Source organism: Enhydra lutris, unplaced genomic scaffold, assembly GCF_002288905.1.
Source record: "Enhydra lutris kenyoni isolate GAN:26980312 unplaced genomic scaffold, ASM228890v2 scaffoldscaffold25, whole genome shotgun sequence".
NCBI classification, from domain to species: Eukaryota; Metazoa; Chordata; class Mammalia; order Carnivora; family Mustelidae; genus Enhydra; species Enhydra lutris.
The window spans coordinates 1,184,595-1,199,535 of NW_019154109.1; the positions used below are offsets into that span (position 1 = coordinate 1,184,595).

Consider the following 14,941-nt stretch of genomic DNA (forward strand, 5'->3'; position numbering starts at 1 on the left):
GTTTATAGCAGAAATGGCCACGGTCGCCAAACTGTGGAAAGAACCAAGATGCCCTTCAACGGACGAATGGATAAGGAAGATGTGGTCCATATACACTATGGAGTATTATGCCTCTATCAGAAAGGATGAATACCCAACTTTTATAGCAACATGGATGGGACTGGAAGAGATTATGCTGAGTGAATTAAGTCAAGCAGAGAGTCAATTATCATATGGTTTCGCTTATTTTCGGAGCATAACAAATAACATGGAGGACATGGGTAGATAGAGAGGAGAAGGGAGTTGAGGGAAATTGGAAGGGGAGGTGAACCATGAGAGAGTATGGACTCTGAAAAACAACCAGAGGGTCTTGAAGGGGTGGGGGGTGGGAAGTTGGGGGAACAAGGTGGTGGGTATTGGGGAGGGCACGTATTGCATGGAGCACTGGGTGTGGTGCAAAAACAATGCATACTGTTATGCTGAAAAGAAATTTTTAAAAAATTTAAAAAAAAAAGAAAACAAAGTTGTTGCAGATATTAGTTAATATTTGGCTGTGAGAAAATTTCTGAACCTCTTTTAACAGTTAATGCAAATTGAGTAGTTTAGAGTGAAATTATCTTGGACTGTCAGGAATTAATGATCTGACACCTTAGGTCCCTATTTTTATGTAGGGATGCCTTTGTGGATATTAGCACAGTATTTGTTATAATGAGTTACCAAAGCTAATGACATCTGTGGATTTTTCTTTTCCTGTCCTATACTTTCTTCTTTTGGTGCAGAGTTCTTCTTGTCCTGTGTGGTTTGTTTCTCCCCACACACACTTTCTATTTTTTTATGTTTCATACTATTAACTATTAATGAATTCCAACAGATTGGTTTGGTTCCTGGGTGGATTTTTGTGAAACAACTATACAATTATGAATTTTCTGTTTCTTAGACAATCAACCACAGAAATACTACTCACTGTGACTCTTTTCAATTTCTGTTACCACATACAGTTACAGTAATATGGTGCTGCACTTACTAACACTAGGCATAAAGTGAATGTTTCCAGATAGAATGGGCCTCACAGTTCAGGTATGGTTTTGAAGGTTGAATAATTGTATATTCAGTGGATGTAAGCATGTGATTGACAGCAAGTATCCAAATGAAAAACGAAAACCATAGTTAGTTATCCATATGTTTTATGTATGAAGCCAGCATCTGGAAACACACAGACATCTGGATAACTGACTGTACTTCACCACATTTCATCTGGATACTTTTGCATCATGCAGACATTGACCCAATAATTTTTGTCTATATCAGCAGTAGTGATAAGATGCAATAAAAATTGTATCATTAAATAATATCAAGATAATACAAATAAATCACCCCAAAGTAACCAGCTGAGTTGAAACTGTATCTAAACTACTCAAGCCCATTCTTATTTGTACATCAGGATCACTTTAAAGCTAATGTAGTTGAGCTGCAACATATAAGTGGAGCTTCAGAATTTAAAATAATGGTTTAAAATGTATTTCTTAAGCACTAGGAAGTAATCTGGGTGTGTATCAGATGGCTATATGAATTTTATTTGAGTTATAAGATAAAATTTAGAAACGCTTTAACAAGTTCTAAACCACTAATTTGGCTTGATATATTACTACTTTCCAGCAAATATAGATGACTAAACTACCAAAGGACATAATCCAACATCACATGGGCAAAGGCACTCTGGACAACTGGATTGACAATATGTATATAGTGGGGAATTGTACATAGGGAATATGTAGTGATAGGAATTGTACAAAGACAGCCATTGACGAGTATGGGACACAGGCAAGAATACATGTGAAATCACCATGCTTTGAGCCTACATATGGCAGGTACCGAGTAAGTGCCAGTTGCCCGCTGCTCAGAGAGCACTATGGGAACCCACAATGACCACACATTCTTGGGTGGGCATAGTTCATTCTGCTTAAAGTTAGGATTGATCATTGTCATTTCAGGTAATTTTGTGCCTTATAATTACTGAAGACTAACCCCTTACCATATGAGTTGCTATATATATTAAAAAATAATTATAAGAAAAAATATTTTAAAGAACTTATTATATTTATCTCACATTCTTGAAAATAGAGATATCTATTGTCATTTATTTTGCATGGCAGAAATAGGGATACTAAAATACTGCTGAAAAGCCATTTCAGAGAGACTAAGAATGAGAATGTAGGTCTTCTACTGGCCAGTTCAGTGTTCTTTCTCTTGACATTACTAATGCCAAATACAACAGATATGATTGATCTTATTCCTAGACTGGGTAAGAAGTGGCCAGGCCTCACACAGCAAGCCATTTTCCTTGCAACAAATACTACTGTTCCACAGCTTTCTATTCTTATCGATGTAAAATTTAATTTTTAAGTTTTTTTCTTCTTAAAAAAAGCAACCAAGTTTAATATGCTGGTATCCCTTTCAACTTAGGTATTTATAGAATCTAGTCACAGTTGTAAATGGTCAGCAATGTTAGCATATTCAACCACTTTTTTTGTCAGGAAAGGTGGCACATAATCAAACTATTAATAACTTCTGAGTCATTTGAAAATCCTTCAATATCATTTTAATACATAATTTATTATCCTGAGTTATAGGCATAGAAATAAAGATATGTAAAAATAGATACTCTCCATTTTGCATCTTTTAAAACATATGCAAATTTGACTATTGTCTATCAAATATTATTTTGACAGATTCAGTAGGGTAGTTTGTCTCCATGTGACTACTTTTGTAAATCTTAGACTTCTTTACTTACTAAATAATTTTCACTTACTATAAATACATATATTTTAATGTAACATTACCTTAAAATGAAGTAGCTCCTAATAGTGCCACTAATTATATTAAGTTTAAATCAGAAACTGATTTCCTAATTGAAAGTAGTATTTTACAACACTACAGAAAATTTAAATTAAAAAAAAAGCCTCTGCAGACGGAGCACTTAAGGAATTAATTGCACATTGTATTTGTACAATAAATGTTGAAAGAACAAGTATTGTTTTTTTTTTCTTCTAATAACATTTAGTATGTTTCACCTACTATCATAAGCACTTTAAACACATTGTAATTGTGAGGTAATTACAAGTATTGGTCCCATTTTTCAGGTGCAGAAACTGAGATACGGAAAGGTTAAGAATAGTTTAAGGTCACATGGCTAATAAGTGGCCGTGCCAACATCCCAACTCAGCTCGTTTGACTTTGGAGTCTGAGCTCTTACCCACTTCTTTACATGATGCCGAACTAACTGTTTAAAAATAATTTGCAAACATTGACCAGTCCCTTTTAAGCTTCCAACAAAATTACAGTTAACAGTAACTTTGTTCTAAAAATGACTTGTTTGAACAGACTAAAGCGCCACAAGCTGTTGTATGCAACAGTTCTTTGTAAGTAACAGCTGCTGTGCATTGTGCAACTTCCCACAAGTGTGCCAGGAAGTTAATATCAATTACAATTAAGGAGGAAAATTATTATGGGTAACATAACATTTGACAAGTGCTCTGGTAAATAAAGCACTGGCAAAGAGCTAAAATATGAATGCTGCGCTAAAACTTTTCCTTTTATCTGTGCTGACTCTCTTAAAAGGTGTGAACTGTGAAATGGAATTTGATGAATGTCGGTCCCAGCCCTGCCGAAATGGTGCAACTTGTCGGGATGCTCTGGGGGCTTATTTCTGTGACTGTCCCCCTGGATTCGTAGGTGAACACTGTGAACTCAATACCGATGAATGTGCCAGTCAGCCGTGCCTCCATGGCGGGCTGTGCGTAGATGGGCACAGCAGGTACGTTTTCTCCTGTTTGGGTGATTGGCTTAGAGAGAACTCATGGACCAACAGCTATTACATCACTCTGGGGAGTTTGGAGAGCTCATGTCCTTGGTCGAAAATGTTCATATTGCTTTACCCTTTAAGAGACAACAAATAGTTACATTCAGGTTTTACTTCAAAAATGCATCCTTTGGAGGACATTTGTCCCAAAAGTGAGGATTTTCCGAGTCACTCTCATAATCGTTTAGAACTTTTATGATACAGAAAAATGCCAGCTTTTAAATTCCATGAATTAAACCTGTTGTAGATAGGGAAGGTGCAAAAACAGAGCTAGAGATCATTCTGTAAGTAAATATTAGGTTGTATTTACATAATAACAAGCATATAAATCAAGTGGTGAAATAGAAATTCTTCAGGAATTTTATATAAAAACACTGTTGGAAAAGGCAGTGGTATTAAATTGATTATATCTTGAATTTTCAGGTTTTCGGGGAATTGGGTGAATACTGTTGAAAGAGTAGAATGGCGAGAAGTAGCCATGTGATTCTGCTCCAAAGCAGATTCTATCATTGGCTTTTCAGTAAAATAAGTAAACAAACAAATAACACCTTAATATGATACATATAATAAATTTAGGTAATGGTAGTTGAATTGGTATAAAATATTTTAGAGAACTTTCTGATACCTAATTTTTTTTAATAGGCTCCACATCCAGCATGGAGCCCAGCATGGAGCCCAGCATCGGGCTAGAACTCACGACCCTGAGATCATGACCTGAGCAGAGATCAAGAGTCAGAGGCTTACCCGACTGAGCCACCCAGGCGCCCCTGATACCTATTTTAACACAAATATTGAGTTATCAAATGCATAACAATTTGAACAACATTAGTACTTAATGTCTTATTGGGTCCTTCAACAGCTCACTGGAAGGCAAGGTGAGCATTAATAGTCTCCCATTACATCAAGGTGTCTAAAGTTCAGGGAAGTTAGGTGACTCCCACAAGTTCACACAGTTAATTGTTTGCAAAGGAAGGACTAGAATCCAACTCTCCTTTATTTAAAAAGATAGAATTTATCCCAAATCTGAGTTTCAAAGAGAATCAGACTTAAAAGGGGAAAAGGGCACATGTATTTCAACTATCAGCAAAATGATACAATTTTAAATAGAACAATGTGGGGTGCCTGGGTGGCATACTTGGTTAAATGACCCAACTCTTGGTTTAGGCTCAGGTCATGATCTCAGGGTCATGGGACTGAGCCCGAGTGGGGTCTGCTTAAGATTCTCTCTCTTCTTCTGCCTTTCCTCCTTCCCCCTCCCAAATAAATAAACAAATCTTTAAAAAAAATAAATAGAACAATGTAGATGTATATTTCTTTTGTAAACTATAAAGCCTAACTTCTAATCACGTTCCACATCTTGCCTCTGACTTTCAGTTTTACCCAAATCATCCTCCAGGGGCTAGAATCTACATTCCTGAAGGCAGGTTACTGACCAACATGCAGACACACCAGAATGCAAGTTTCCATACATGCAGTCCAGAGGAAGAGCAGGAGCTCCTTCCATCCATGCTTTGCTGTCTCCACAAAGCATCAGACAGAAAACACACAAAGCTTTTGCTTCCTATGGAAATGCAAGCAGAACAAGGCTGACTCCTGCTACCTTCCATTTCTTCAACTCATGTGCCATGAATATTTTTTTTAATTTTACCCTTATTTCTCTTACTACCTAAATTTTGAGAAGATAACCCCAAGGTCAACAAGTACAACTTGATTTTGATTTCCCACAACAAGAAAGTACCACATTTGCTATGAGGTTAATGGGAAAGTCAGAAACTACACACACACACGCACACACACAGAAAATAGGTTCTTGCAGACCAAAGGAGTGTGCCAATAGAGTCTCTAATTCTAGAAATTGAGATCCACTAGTCAGCCTAAGTACATGGCTCTTATCTCTAACATCTTGTATATAGTAGATTTTTGGTAAATGTTTTTAATTAGTAAGAGGATTTATCACTAGTAATACATACAAAAATTATAGTAACTGATTACATTTGCTAATATTTCATTAGTGAAATCTTAGTGTGAAATCTTAGTCTCTGTATTTGATGGTAAATATACAGACAAACCATAATGGACAGGACTCCAACTCTTTATATATTCATAGGCGTTCTTTCCTCCAGACCTTCATTTTATCTAAGTTGAGTGTGCAAGCCCATCTTTTTATAGTACTAAGTCCGTGAGGAGATCCCATCTAAATTAAAAGACTCCTCTTGATAAAGTCAACAAGTTTCTCCATCAGGTTTGTGTTCTGAATCTGTCAGATAATCTCACTCAACCAAAGAATGGTTAGAAATAGCAAGACTCAAATATTTCTGTAATGTAAAAATAAGAGAACATAAGTCACAGTTCATATAATGAGGGCTTTTCCTGTTTTTTAAATAATTTATTGTTTCATTTTTCATAAGGGACCTTATTAATGGGCTGTATATATAAAAGAATGACACAGTGGTATAAATCATTCTCTATTGCCTTCATAAATATTAACAACTTTATTTAGTCCTACTTAGTAGTAATTCAGTGTTTTTCTGATGCTTCAGATACTGTGTCTATTCTTTTTATGCACATTTAATTATCACAATAACCCTTGACATAGGTATTATTATCTTCAATTTATGGATGAGAAAACTGAAGTTAGTCATCATGGTTTCCCAATCATTTTGCAGGAAGCCATACTATAAATTAAAAAAGATAATCAGATATTAGTATGGAAATACATAATGTTTTCAGGCTTATAGAGATGATTCCCTAGATTTCTTGCTATAAGTATTAAAACCATGCCTTGGGTCTCAGATGGTCAGGGGAAGAGACAGAATAAAGATATTTGATCTCGATATGACCAAGAGTTGATGTGAAAATTTCATTTTACTCTCCAGCTATAGCTGTAACTGCACGGGTAGTGGATTCACAGGGACACATTGTGAGACCCTGATGCCTCTGTGTTGGTCAAAACCCTGTCATAATAACGCTACATGTGAGGACAGTGCTGACAATTACACTTGTCACTGCTGGCCTGGTAAGTGACAAAGATCTTCCTTTTGTGGGGGGGGGGCTTAGAATAGAAACAAATCACTTAGAGCAAACACGAACTAAAAATTCTTATTGTTAAAAGTATAAAACCAACTCTTTCTTCTACTTATCATTTTTAATTTAATTGTATTCTTCATTGTTCACACATACTTATGGCTACACTATGCATTGTCCAAAGTAGGTTACCAAGTTGCCCAATCATCAGAACTTTCTAGAAAAAATGGAGAGGAAAAAATGAATAGAAGAGTCAATTTCAGCATGGTCTTCATGGAGAAAAATTCACTTGAAGATGCTTCCTTTTCTTCCAACATGTTTTCTGTAATACCTAGAATATATGGAAACTCATGAAATAGTATTAAAATCCTAGGAGATTATATTATAATTCATGGAGTCAGTCAACATAATTATGATGGTCCCCATAGAGGATATAGAATATTCCAGAAATGGGTGTATTCTCCTAGGCATTTATAATATAAGTGAGATTACAAGTTTAATATACATAAACCACAACTAAAAATTACACATAAGGGGTAATTAAGCTGAGTGTAGAGGTGATACCAGAAGCAGTAGAAAACATTATATAACACTCAAGTCAACAAGTCATCTTTAAATATTGATGTTAATTTTGGCAAAAAAACCTGCTTGACATATTTTTAAACTAATTCTCACTTTGATTTCATTGATAAAAATAAAAGAGTATATCTCCTCTTTCTTGATCCTCTAGTAAAAAATGATAAACTTATGATTATTTCAAATCTAGCTGTTTAAAGCTTACCGAGCATCTTCCGTTTCTCCCTTTCATTTTACTGTCTAAAGAAAAAATAATCCTGTGGTTGGGGAGGAAACTCGGAGACTGAGGTCAATCCAGTTGTTAGCAGCTTCCCATTGAAAGGCATCTCATTGTCTAAGGGACATTTAGAATGCTTTGGCTGCATATATTTTGTAGGTAAAAAACAAATGTGAGGGGCACCTGGGTGGCTCAGTGGGTTAAAGCCTCTGCCTTTGGCTCAGGTCATGATCCCTGGTTCCTGGGATCAAGCCCCACATCGGGCTCTCTGCTCAGCAGGGAGCCTGCTTCCCCCTCTCTCTCTGCCTGCCTCTCTGCCTACTTGTGATCTCTGTCAAATAAATAAATCTTTTAAAAAAATGTGAAAGTGTAAAAGGAAGCTCTGAATTCTGTGGCTCAGGAATCTTTAGAAGTCATGTGTCTACCCACTTCCAGATAACGAATAGGGCCTGTTTTTTGCCCTTTGGTCAATGGTTTAATTTAAATACTGAAAATAATCCAAAATGTGTTTTTTCACTTTCTTGTGATCAGTCAACACCCAACATTCAATTAACACTCTGTACAAGATTCTATCTGGATATGGGTAGAGTAGACAATTTGGGAATAGAACAAATCTATCCCTTATTAACTGAGTGGACTAAGGTGGTTACCTCTCATTTCTTAAGTTCCTCATCTGCAAATGAGGGGTGAAAAAATGACTTGTATTATTATGAAGAATAAAATTATAAAAATAGGGCCTGGAACATATTAGGTACTCAAAAAAAGCAACTGTTACTAGGTACCAGGTTCTACAACAGGAGGTAGGAATTACATATGAGAATGGTTTCTGTTCTCTAGAGGGTTTGTAATGAAGTGAGGCAGTTAAGAAGACCTATCTAAAAAAAGAGAGAGAGAGAGAGACAAAGCAATATGGGTTCTATTCATTCATGGATTCAATCATTTAAGCCACAGGGATTGCAGTACCACATATATGTATCAGGGGTCTGGGAATCAAAAAGACATGGTCCCTTCTTCCAAAGAATTTAAATTCTAGTAGAGAAAGAGTGTAAAAAAATGTGCATATTACAATTTTTGGTACAGTAAAAGGTTACGATAGATTCTATAACAGGGAATAAGGGGAGAAGAAGTACAGAGATGGTCTGATCCAGTAGGCACCATTTTAGAAAATTTGAAAGATCACGAAGCATATCCCAGAAATGTATTCACTAACTGTGTGGCTTTGGAGCAGTTACTTTACTGCTCTGAGCCTTGGTTTCCTCATCTATAAAGCAAAGATGATAATAATATTCACTTTGTAGAATTACTTTAGAAAGAGATCCAGTAATATATATAAAGTTCCTACATCAGCCTAGACCATAGTAAGCACTCAATAAATGTTAACTAGGTACCAAAATTAAGAGACCCTGTGGCTGGCACGTAGTAGCTCATAATTGATTTAAGGAAAGAAGAGAGGAAGGGAAAGGAAGACGGAAGAAAGGGCTATAGGCACACATGGAAAAGAGCATATCCAGTTGTAGAACTTTGAGTGATTGTTCCAAAATGCTGGACAACATCGCGCTGTTGGTAGAGAGTTGAGCTTGGGGAACAAGACAAGACTCAAGCCAGATCACAATGCTGCTTGTCTGCCTGGAACACTATGGGACAGAGAGGTAGCATAATCCGGCCTGCAGATTTAGTAATAACTTTCTGGAAGAGAGTGAGAGTGAGTGGAAGATGATTGAGAGAAATAAAACAAAAGGCACCGATTCTAGTAAATAAGAACAACAAAAAAGTTCTTCAGTAGTTTAAACAAGAGATAAGGCTATTTGCCAGAACTATGACTACAGGGTTAAGGGTGGGGATGAGGGAATGGACAGCCATGAGACTCTTGAGGAGGCAGCTATGATGTGAGAATTAAGAAAGGGGCACAGCGCAAGGGCAGTTCTGCTTGAATTTCTTTCTTGGGTTACTGGATGATGGTGATTTTGCCTAGATAGAAAATTTCAGAATGTCTTTGTATCCTATTCTTACTGTGATATATAAAGAGAAGATTTAATGCTTCAGAGTACCCTGTATCTAAGAAAAAGAGACCATTCCTTCGGATTACAAGACCACCACAACTGAAGGCAATGGCAAGAATCCACCACTGGGGTCCTCACTTCAAAAGTAATTAATTACAAGAAGTATTAGTCATCTTAAATGCTTATCTTAAATTTTTTCTTGTTACCCAGGTAAGATTGGATTTGTTTAAAAAAAGAAAAACATAAGAATTCTGGGGACTCGACTCAATATCATATTGTTCCTTTATACAAAGTTTTGTAGAAAAACTTATTAAAACTATTGAATATAGCCTTCACTGAAGGAGTCTATTTATATACATGGTTAAAGGGAGTAGCAAACAAAATTCCCACAGGGCCTCAGTGGTGGGGACAGGACTGGGAAGACCATAAATCAGAACCTTCCTAATGTTCACTATAGGAATAGGATCATGCATGAGTCAGAAAGTAAGAAAGGATTTATGAAGGTTTTAAATTACTTCATAACCTGGCCTGGGTATGAAACTTGAGACTTAAACTGAGAAGAAAATTGAAAATAGTTGGAGTTTTCTTCAATAAGTTCAGTGTAGCACAAGGAATACCACTTTATAAAAACTTATGAAAAAGTGGGTTTAAGGGATGCCTGAGTGGCTCAGTGGGTTAAAGCCTCTGCCTTCAGCTCAGGTCATGATCTCGGGTCCTGGGATCAAGCCCCGAATCAGGCTCTCTGCTCAGCAAGGAGCCTGCTTCCCTTCCTCTCTCTCTGCCTGCCTCTCTGCCTACTTGTGATCTCTGTCTGTCAAATAAATAAACAAAATCTTAAAAAAAAAATAGAGAGAACTTTGGAACCAAGAACCATTAACTAGGGTTCTTGGTAGGGGGAGGGTCACCACAAAGGATTGTGGGATTTGATCTGAATGTGCTTTTAATTTCCTTTTTCTTTTTTTTTTTTAAAGATTTTATTTATTTATTTGACAGACAGAGATCACAAGTAGGCAAAGAGGCAGGCAGAGAGAGAGGAAGGGAAGCAGGCTCCCTGCTAAGCAGAGAGCCTGACTCGGGGCTCGATCCCAGGACCCTGGGATCATGACCTGGGCCGAAGGCAGAGGCTTTAACCCACTGAGCCACCCAGGTGCCCCTAATTTCCTTTTTCATCTGGAAATTTCTTCTTCAAATAGTTGAGAAAGAACTCAAGGTCTTATGTGACAAAGGTATTATACTGTTGAGCAACAGAATTTGTGTTGTGGTTATGATTTGACATATGACCTCATTCAGGCTTTTATTTAAATTACAAAATGAATCATCATATCATGTCCTCATTATTTGCTTATTAATAGTCAATTCTCCAATTTACTTGCTAAACTAGAATTGTAATCTAAACTGTTGATTATTACTCTTTGGCTCTCATTCAGTCATTGATTGGAAGTCTACTATTTATGCATTGCTCGGTATTAGAGTGGTGAATAAATAAAAAATAGTCCTTGCTTTTTTGGAGCTTAAGGTCTATTGAGGGATGCACTATACATAAAGACAATAACAAAAATAATAAATTATTGTATGAGCGATGAAAGAAATAACTGGGTGATATGAGAGAAAACAAAGGGATTTTACTTAAATCTGTTCATGAGAAAAAGCCATTCCAAGACAGTCATACAAGATTAAGTCTCAAAACTGAGGCTTAGCCAACCACGGTCTTGGAGGAGCATTTTCTAGGCGAGGAAACCCTGTCATAAAGGCCCCAGGGAACAAAACATTCTAGGGAAAGAATGTAGAGATGGGAATGGGGCCAGATAATAAAGGGCATTTCAGGTTAAGGATTTTGAATTTTATTTTGTATGAAAGCAGAAGCCACTGAATTATTTTATTTTATTTTTAAACATTTTATTTATTTATTTGACAGAGAGACAGTGAGAGAGAGCATGAGAGAGGAGAAGGTCAGAGAGAGAAGCAGACTCCCCATGGAGCAGGGAGCCCAATGTGGGACTAGATCCCAGGACTCTGGGATCATGACCTGAGCCGAAGGCAGTCGCCCAACCAACTGAGCCACCCAGGCGCCCGCCACTGAATTATTTTAAAGTAAAGAAAATACCGTGATCAGATTTATAGGTTTTATAATTTTGGATTGTAAATTTCATTTTAAAAACATATTTCTCAGCAGAGTTAAGTGACAGTGCAAAGATTTTTAGTTGACTGTAAAGTCACTTGTATTATAAGTCAAATTATGTTCTTTAAGAACTTCATATTTCAGCTTATGTATGTATCATGCTATGTAAATCATCTTATAAATCAATCAGAAAGACAGTCTAACGGGAAAAACAGGAAACTGATATGAAATGAGTTTTAAAAATCCAAAAGCATGTTAAATTCAATAGTAACTGGGGAAAATGTAAACCCAAACATTAATGAAATACAATTTTTTAAAAATCCAACTAACAGGTAAAACATTGTACTTGGTAATAGCAATTTTTGGCAAGCTTGGAACTATATGCATCTTCATCCAGTGCTAATAAGTATATAGATGGCACAACTACTCCAGAGGTGTTTATCGGTGTTTATCAGTGTCTATTAAAATAAAAAATGTACTTAATCTATAACTCAGAAATTCCATCCTACGTAAAGACCCCAATGTTATACCCGGACATTTACAGAAGCATGCATATATAATTAAACTATGGTATTTCCATGTTACAGAATACTTGGAATAGTTTAAAATTATGAATTAGATCTATAGTACTAACATGGATAGATTGTGCAAGGGAGTGAAAAAAGTAAGTTACAGAAGGATGTGTACAGTGCGATTCCAGGTATGTTAATATGCACACAATAAGACTATATTTATGAATATATATAGTTTTTTAAAAACAGGTGCACGTGTATGTAAAGCAAAATAAATAGTTCTGGCATGGACTGTCTTTTATATTTAATATTTAAATTTTTTGTAAAGTACTAAATGTCTTGTTTTTATTCTTATCCTTAATAAAATGACCCAGCTAAATCCATTTAAATACAAAGTAATTTTTTATTCTGTCTAACTCAGTGTGACGAAGTAATCATTTGCCTTTGCTTTGAGTTCTAAGAAAAGAATTTAGGGCTGGCTATGTAGTTTCTACTGACTTTTTGGCTATTTTCTTTTTTTTTTCTTTTGGGCTATTTTCTTTAAAAATATTTTCTTGCTAAAAATTCAGTTGGAGTATCTGAGGATAACTAAATAATAATTTAATAATCAGGAATTAAAATAATCAGGAAATCAAAGTTATCCTGAAGTCCCATTTTATCTTATTAATCAAATATTTTTTAAAAATATTGGTCAGGGGGCACCTGTGTGGCTCAGTGGGTTAAAGCCTCTGCCTTCGGCTCAGGTCATGGTCCTAGTGTCCTGGGATCGAGCCCCACATCGGGCTCTGTGCTCTGCAGGGAGCCTGCTTCCACCTCTCTCTATCTGTCTGCTTCTCTGCCTACTTGTGATCTCTGTCTGTCAAATAAATAAATAAAATCTTTAAAAAAAAATATTGGTCAGTACATTGGTACATGTGATTCCTTTGCTACTGCTATTGGCCAAGAAAGCTTCTCTTACCAGATTCTCCTTGTTAGCTCCTTGAGGGCAACACCTGGTCCTGTTAATTGGTACCAGCACGGTGGTCAGCCTCCTTTCAGGCATAAACTCTGGGAGAGGAGTTTTGACTCAGCTGCTTCTCTGAACTTTTATCCTACAGGATACACGGGTGCCCAATGTGAGACCCATATCAACGAATGCAACAGGAACCCCTGCCGGTCTGGTGGGACGTGTGTAGAGCTGTCCCCAGAGAAACAACATGGACGCCTTGCTCAGCTGCCTTCTTCATTCAGCCACCCTGAATCCTCACGTTATGTTTGTATCTGTCCGCCTGGACTCACAGGTGAGGGCAAAGAGGAGAGAGGACTTGACTCTCTAGTACTTTATGGCAGATCATGCATTCAGTCAAATGGTGTATTAGCAGTAAGATCTCTGCTGCTGTGGTGCAAAGGGTCCCCCTTGTGGGCGTGAAAAATACCATGTTTCATATATCCTAATTCTTCAAATCATGAAGAAAATGTTAAAAATAAGGATAAAGGAGGGAAATGTTTTTATCCACTATGCTGGGAACTGGAACCCAACTCCAATTCTTTATTTTAAAAACAGAAAATGTTGGAATTTTTATTTTATAGTGATATTAAACTTTTACATTATTCAAATTTGCTCTCAAAAAAGTTAGTGTACTTATTTATATTTACACTGAGAAAAATCATCTAGTCTCAAGTAATCTTCCTCACTGCTTTATAGCTAAAGGTGTTCTATATGTTTAAGTTAAGTGACTCTATCTTTTTATACAGCATTCTTACTCTGAAACCCAGAGGAAGTTTGCATGTATATTTTCCAATGAGCAGTTGTATTTGTGTCTGCTTCCATGTTCTGAAAAATTTCAGAAGTTTAGAGATTAAAAAAAAAGAAGTTTGGAGACAGTCCCCATATTTAGTAATGAGTAGCAACTGACCTACAACTGCATAGATACCACTGAGAAAACTAATTACAATCTACCTTTCCATCTTATTTCTTTCTCAATAGATTAATTAATTGATATCTGAGGAAAATATTTCAGTTGTTATTAAAGATTTCTGAGAAAAGTAAATGAGGAACAAGAAAAAAGAGGAGGGTGGGTGTCTGTCTCCATTTACTATCCCTTTTTGTGTTTCACTTGAGAAATTTAATCTTTTGATTCATGGCAGTGTTTGCTGTGGGAGAGAGTTTGTTATTCACCGTCCTCTCTATCAGAACACATAGGAGAAAAATCTCCTCAAGGTCAGGATAAGTAGTATTTTTCCTGAACAACTTCTAGCTTGCTTTCTTTTTCCCTTAATAAAAAGGCATGCAGATAAATCTTAATAAATGATAAAAAGCATGAAATAAATTCATGGAATATATCATATTTCCCAATTATGTAGGTGGCTAGAAATCTTATTGGTTAATGTGGGTTCTACAGCATTAGCTTTTTTCTGGAACATATTTATATATTTACCTTACCTGGGATTATTTAAATTTCCTGTTTCTGTTTCTTATGGTTGCTCTTTTTTTCTTATTTTTTTCTAAGTTATTTGATATTGGTATAATGTATGTATTTTTGTCAGCTACTCTAAATTCTTCTTGAAACAAGGTAAGGGAGTTATAAATGTTTTTAAATGTTAGATTTAGGGTTATATAGAGAAAATTATATCAAACCCAGAGGCCACTGCAGATATTGCCTCATTGGACAAAAG

General features: G+C 36.2%; 1 protein-coding gene across 2 annotated transcripts in view; it reads left to right on the forward strand.

Annotated features, from left to right (window-relative positions):
* The window catches only part of LOC111151161 (crumbs 1, cell polarity complex component), a 137,287-nt gene that overhangs the window by 17,178 nt on the left and 105,168 nt on the right, over positions 1-14,941 (forward strand). Inside the window, exons 2-4 of one of the 2 annotated variants that reach the window (XM_022508957.1) lie at positions 3,598-3,793; positions 6,715-6,854; positions 13,384-13,566. In XM_022508957.1, coding sequence (XP_022364665.1) covers positions 3,598-3,793; positions 6,715-6,854; positions 13,384-13,566 — 519 coding nt within the window. The remainder of the gene's footprint in view (positions 1-3,597; positions 3,794-6,714; positions 6,855-13,383; positions 13,567-14,941) is intronic. The other variant, XM_022508958.1, reaches the window with a different exon arrangement.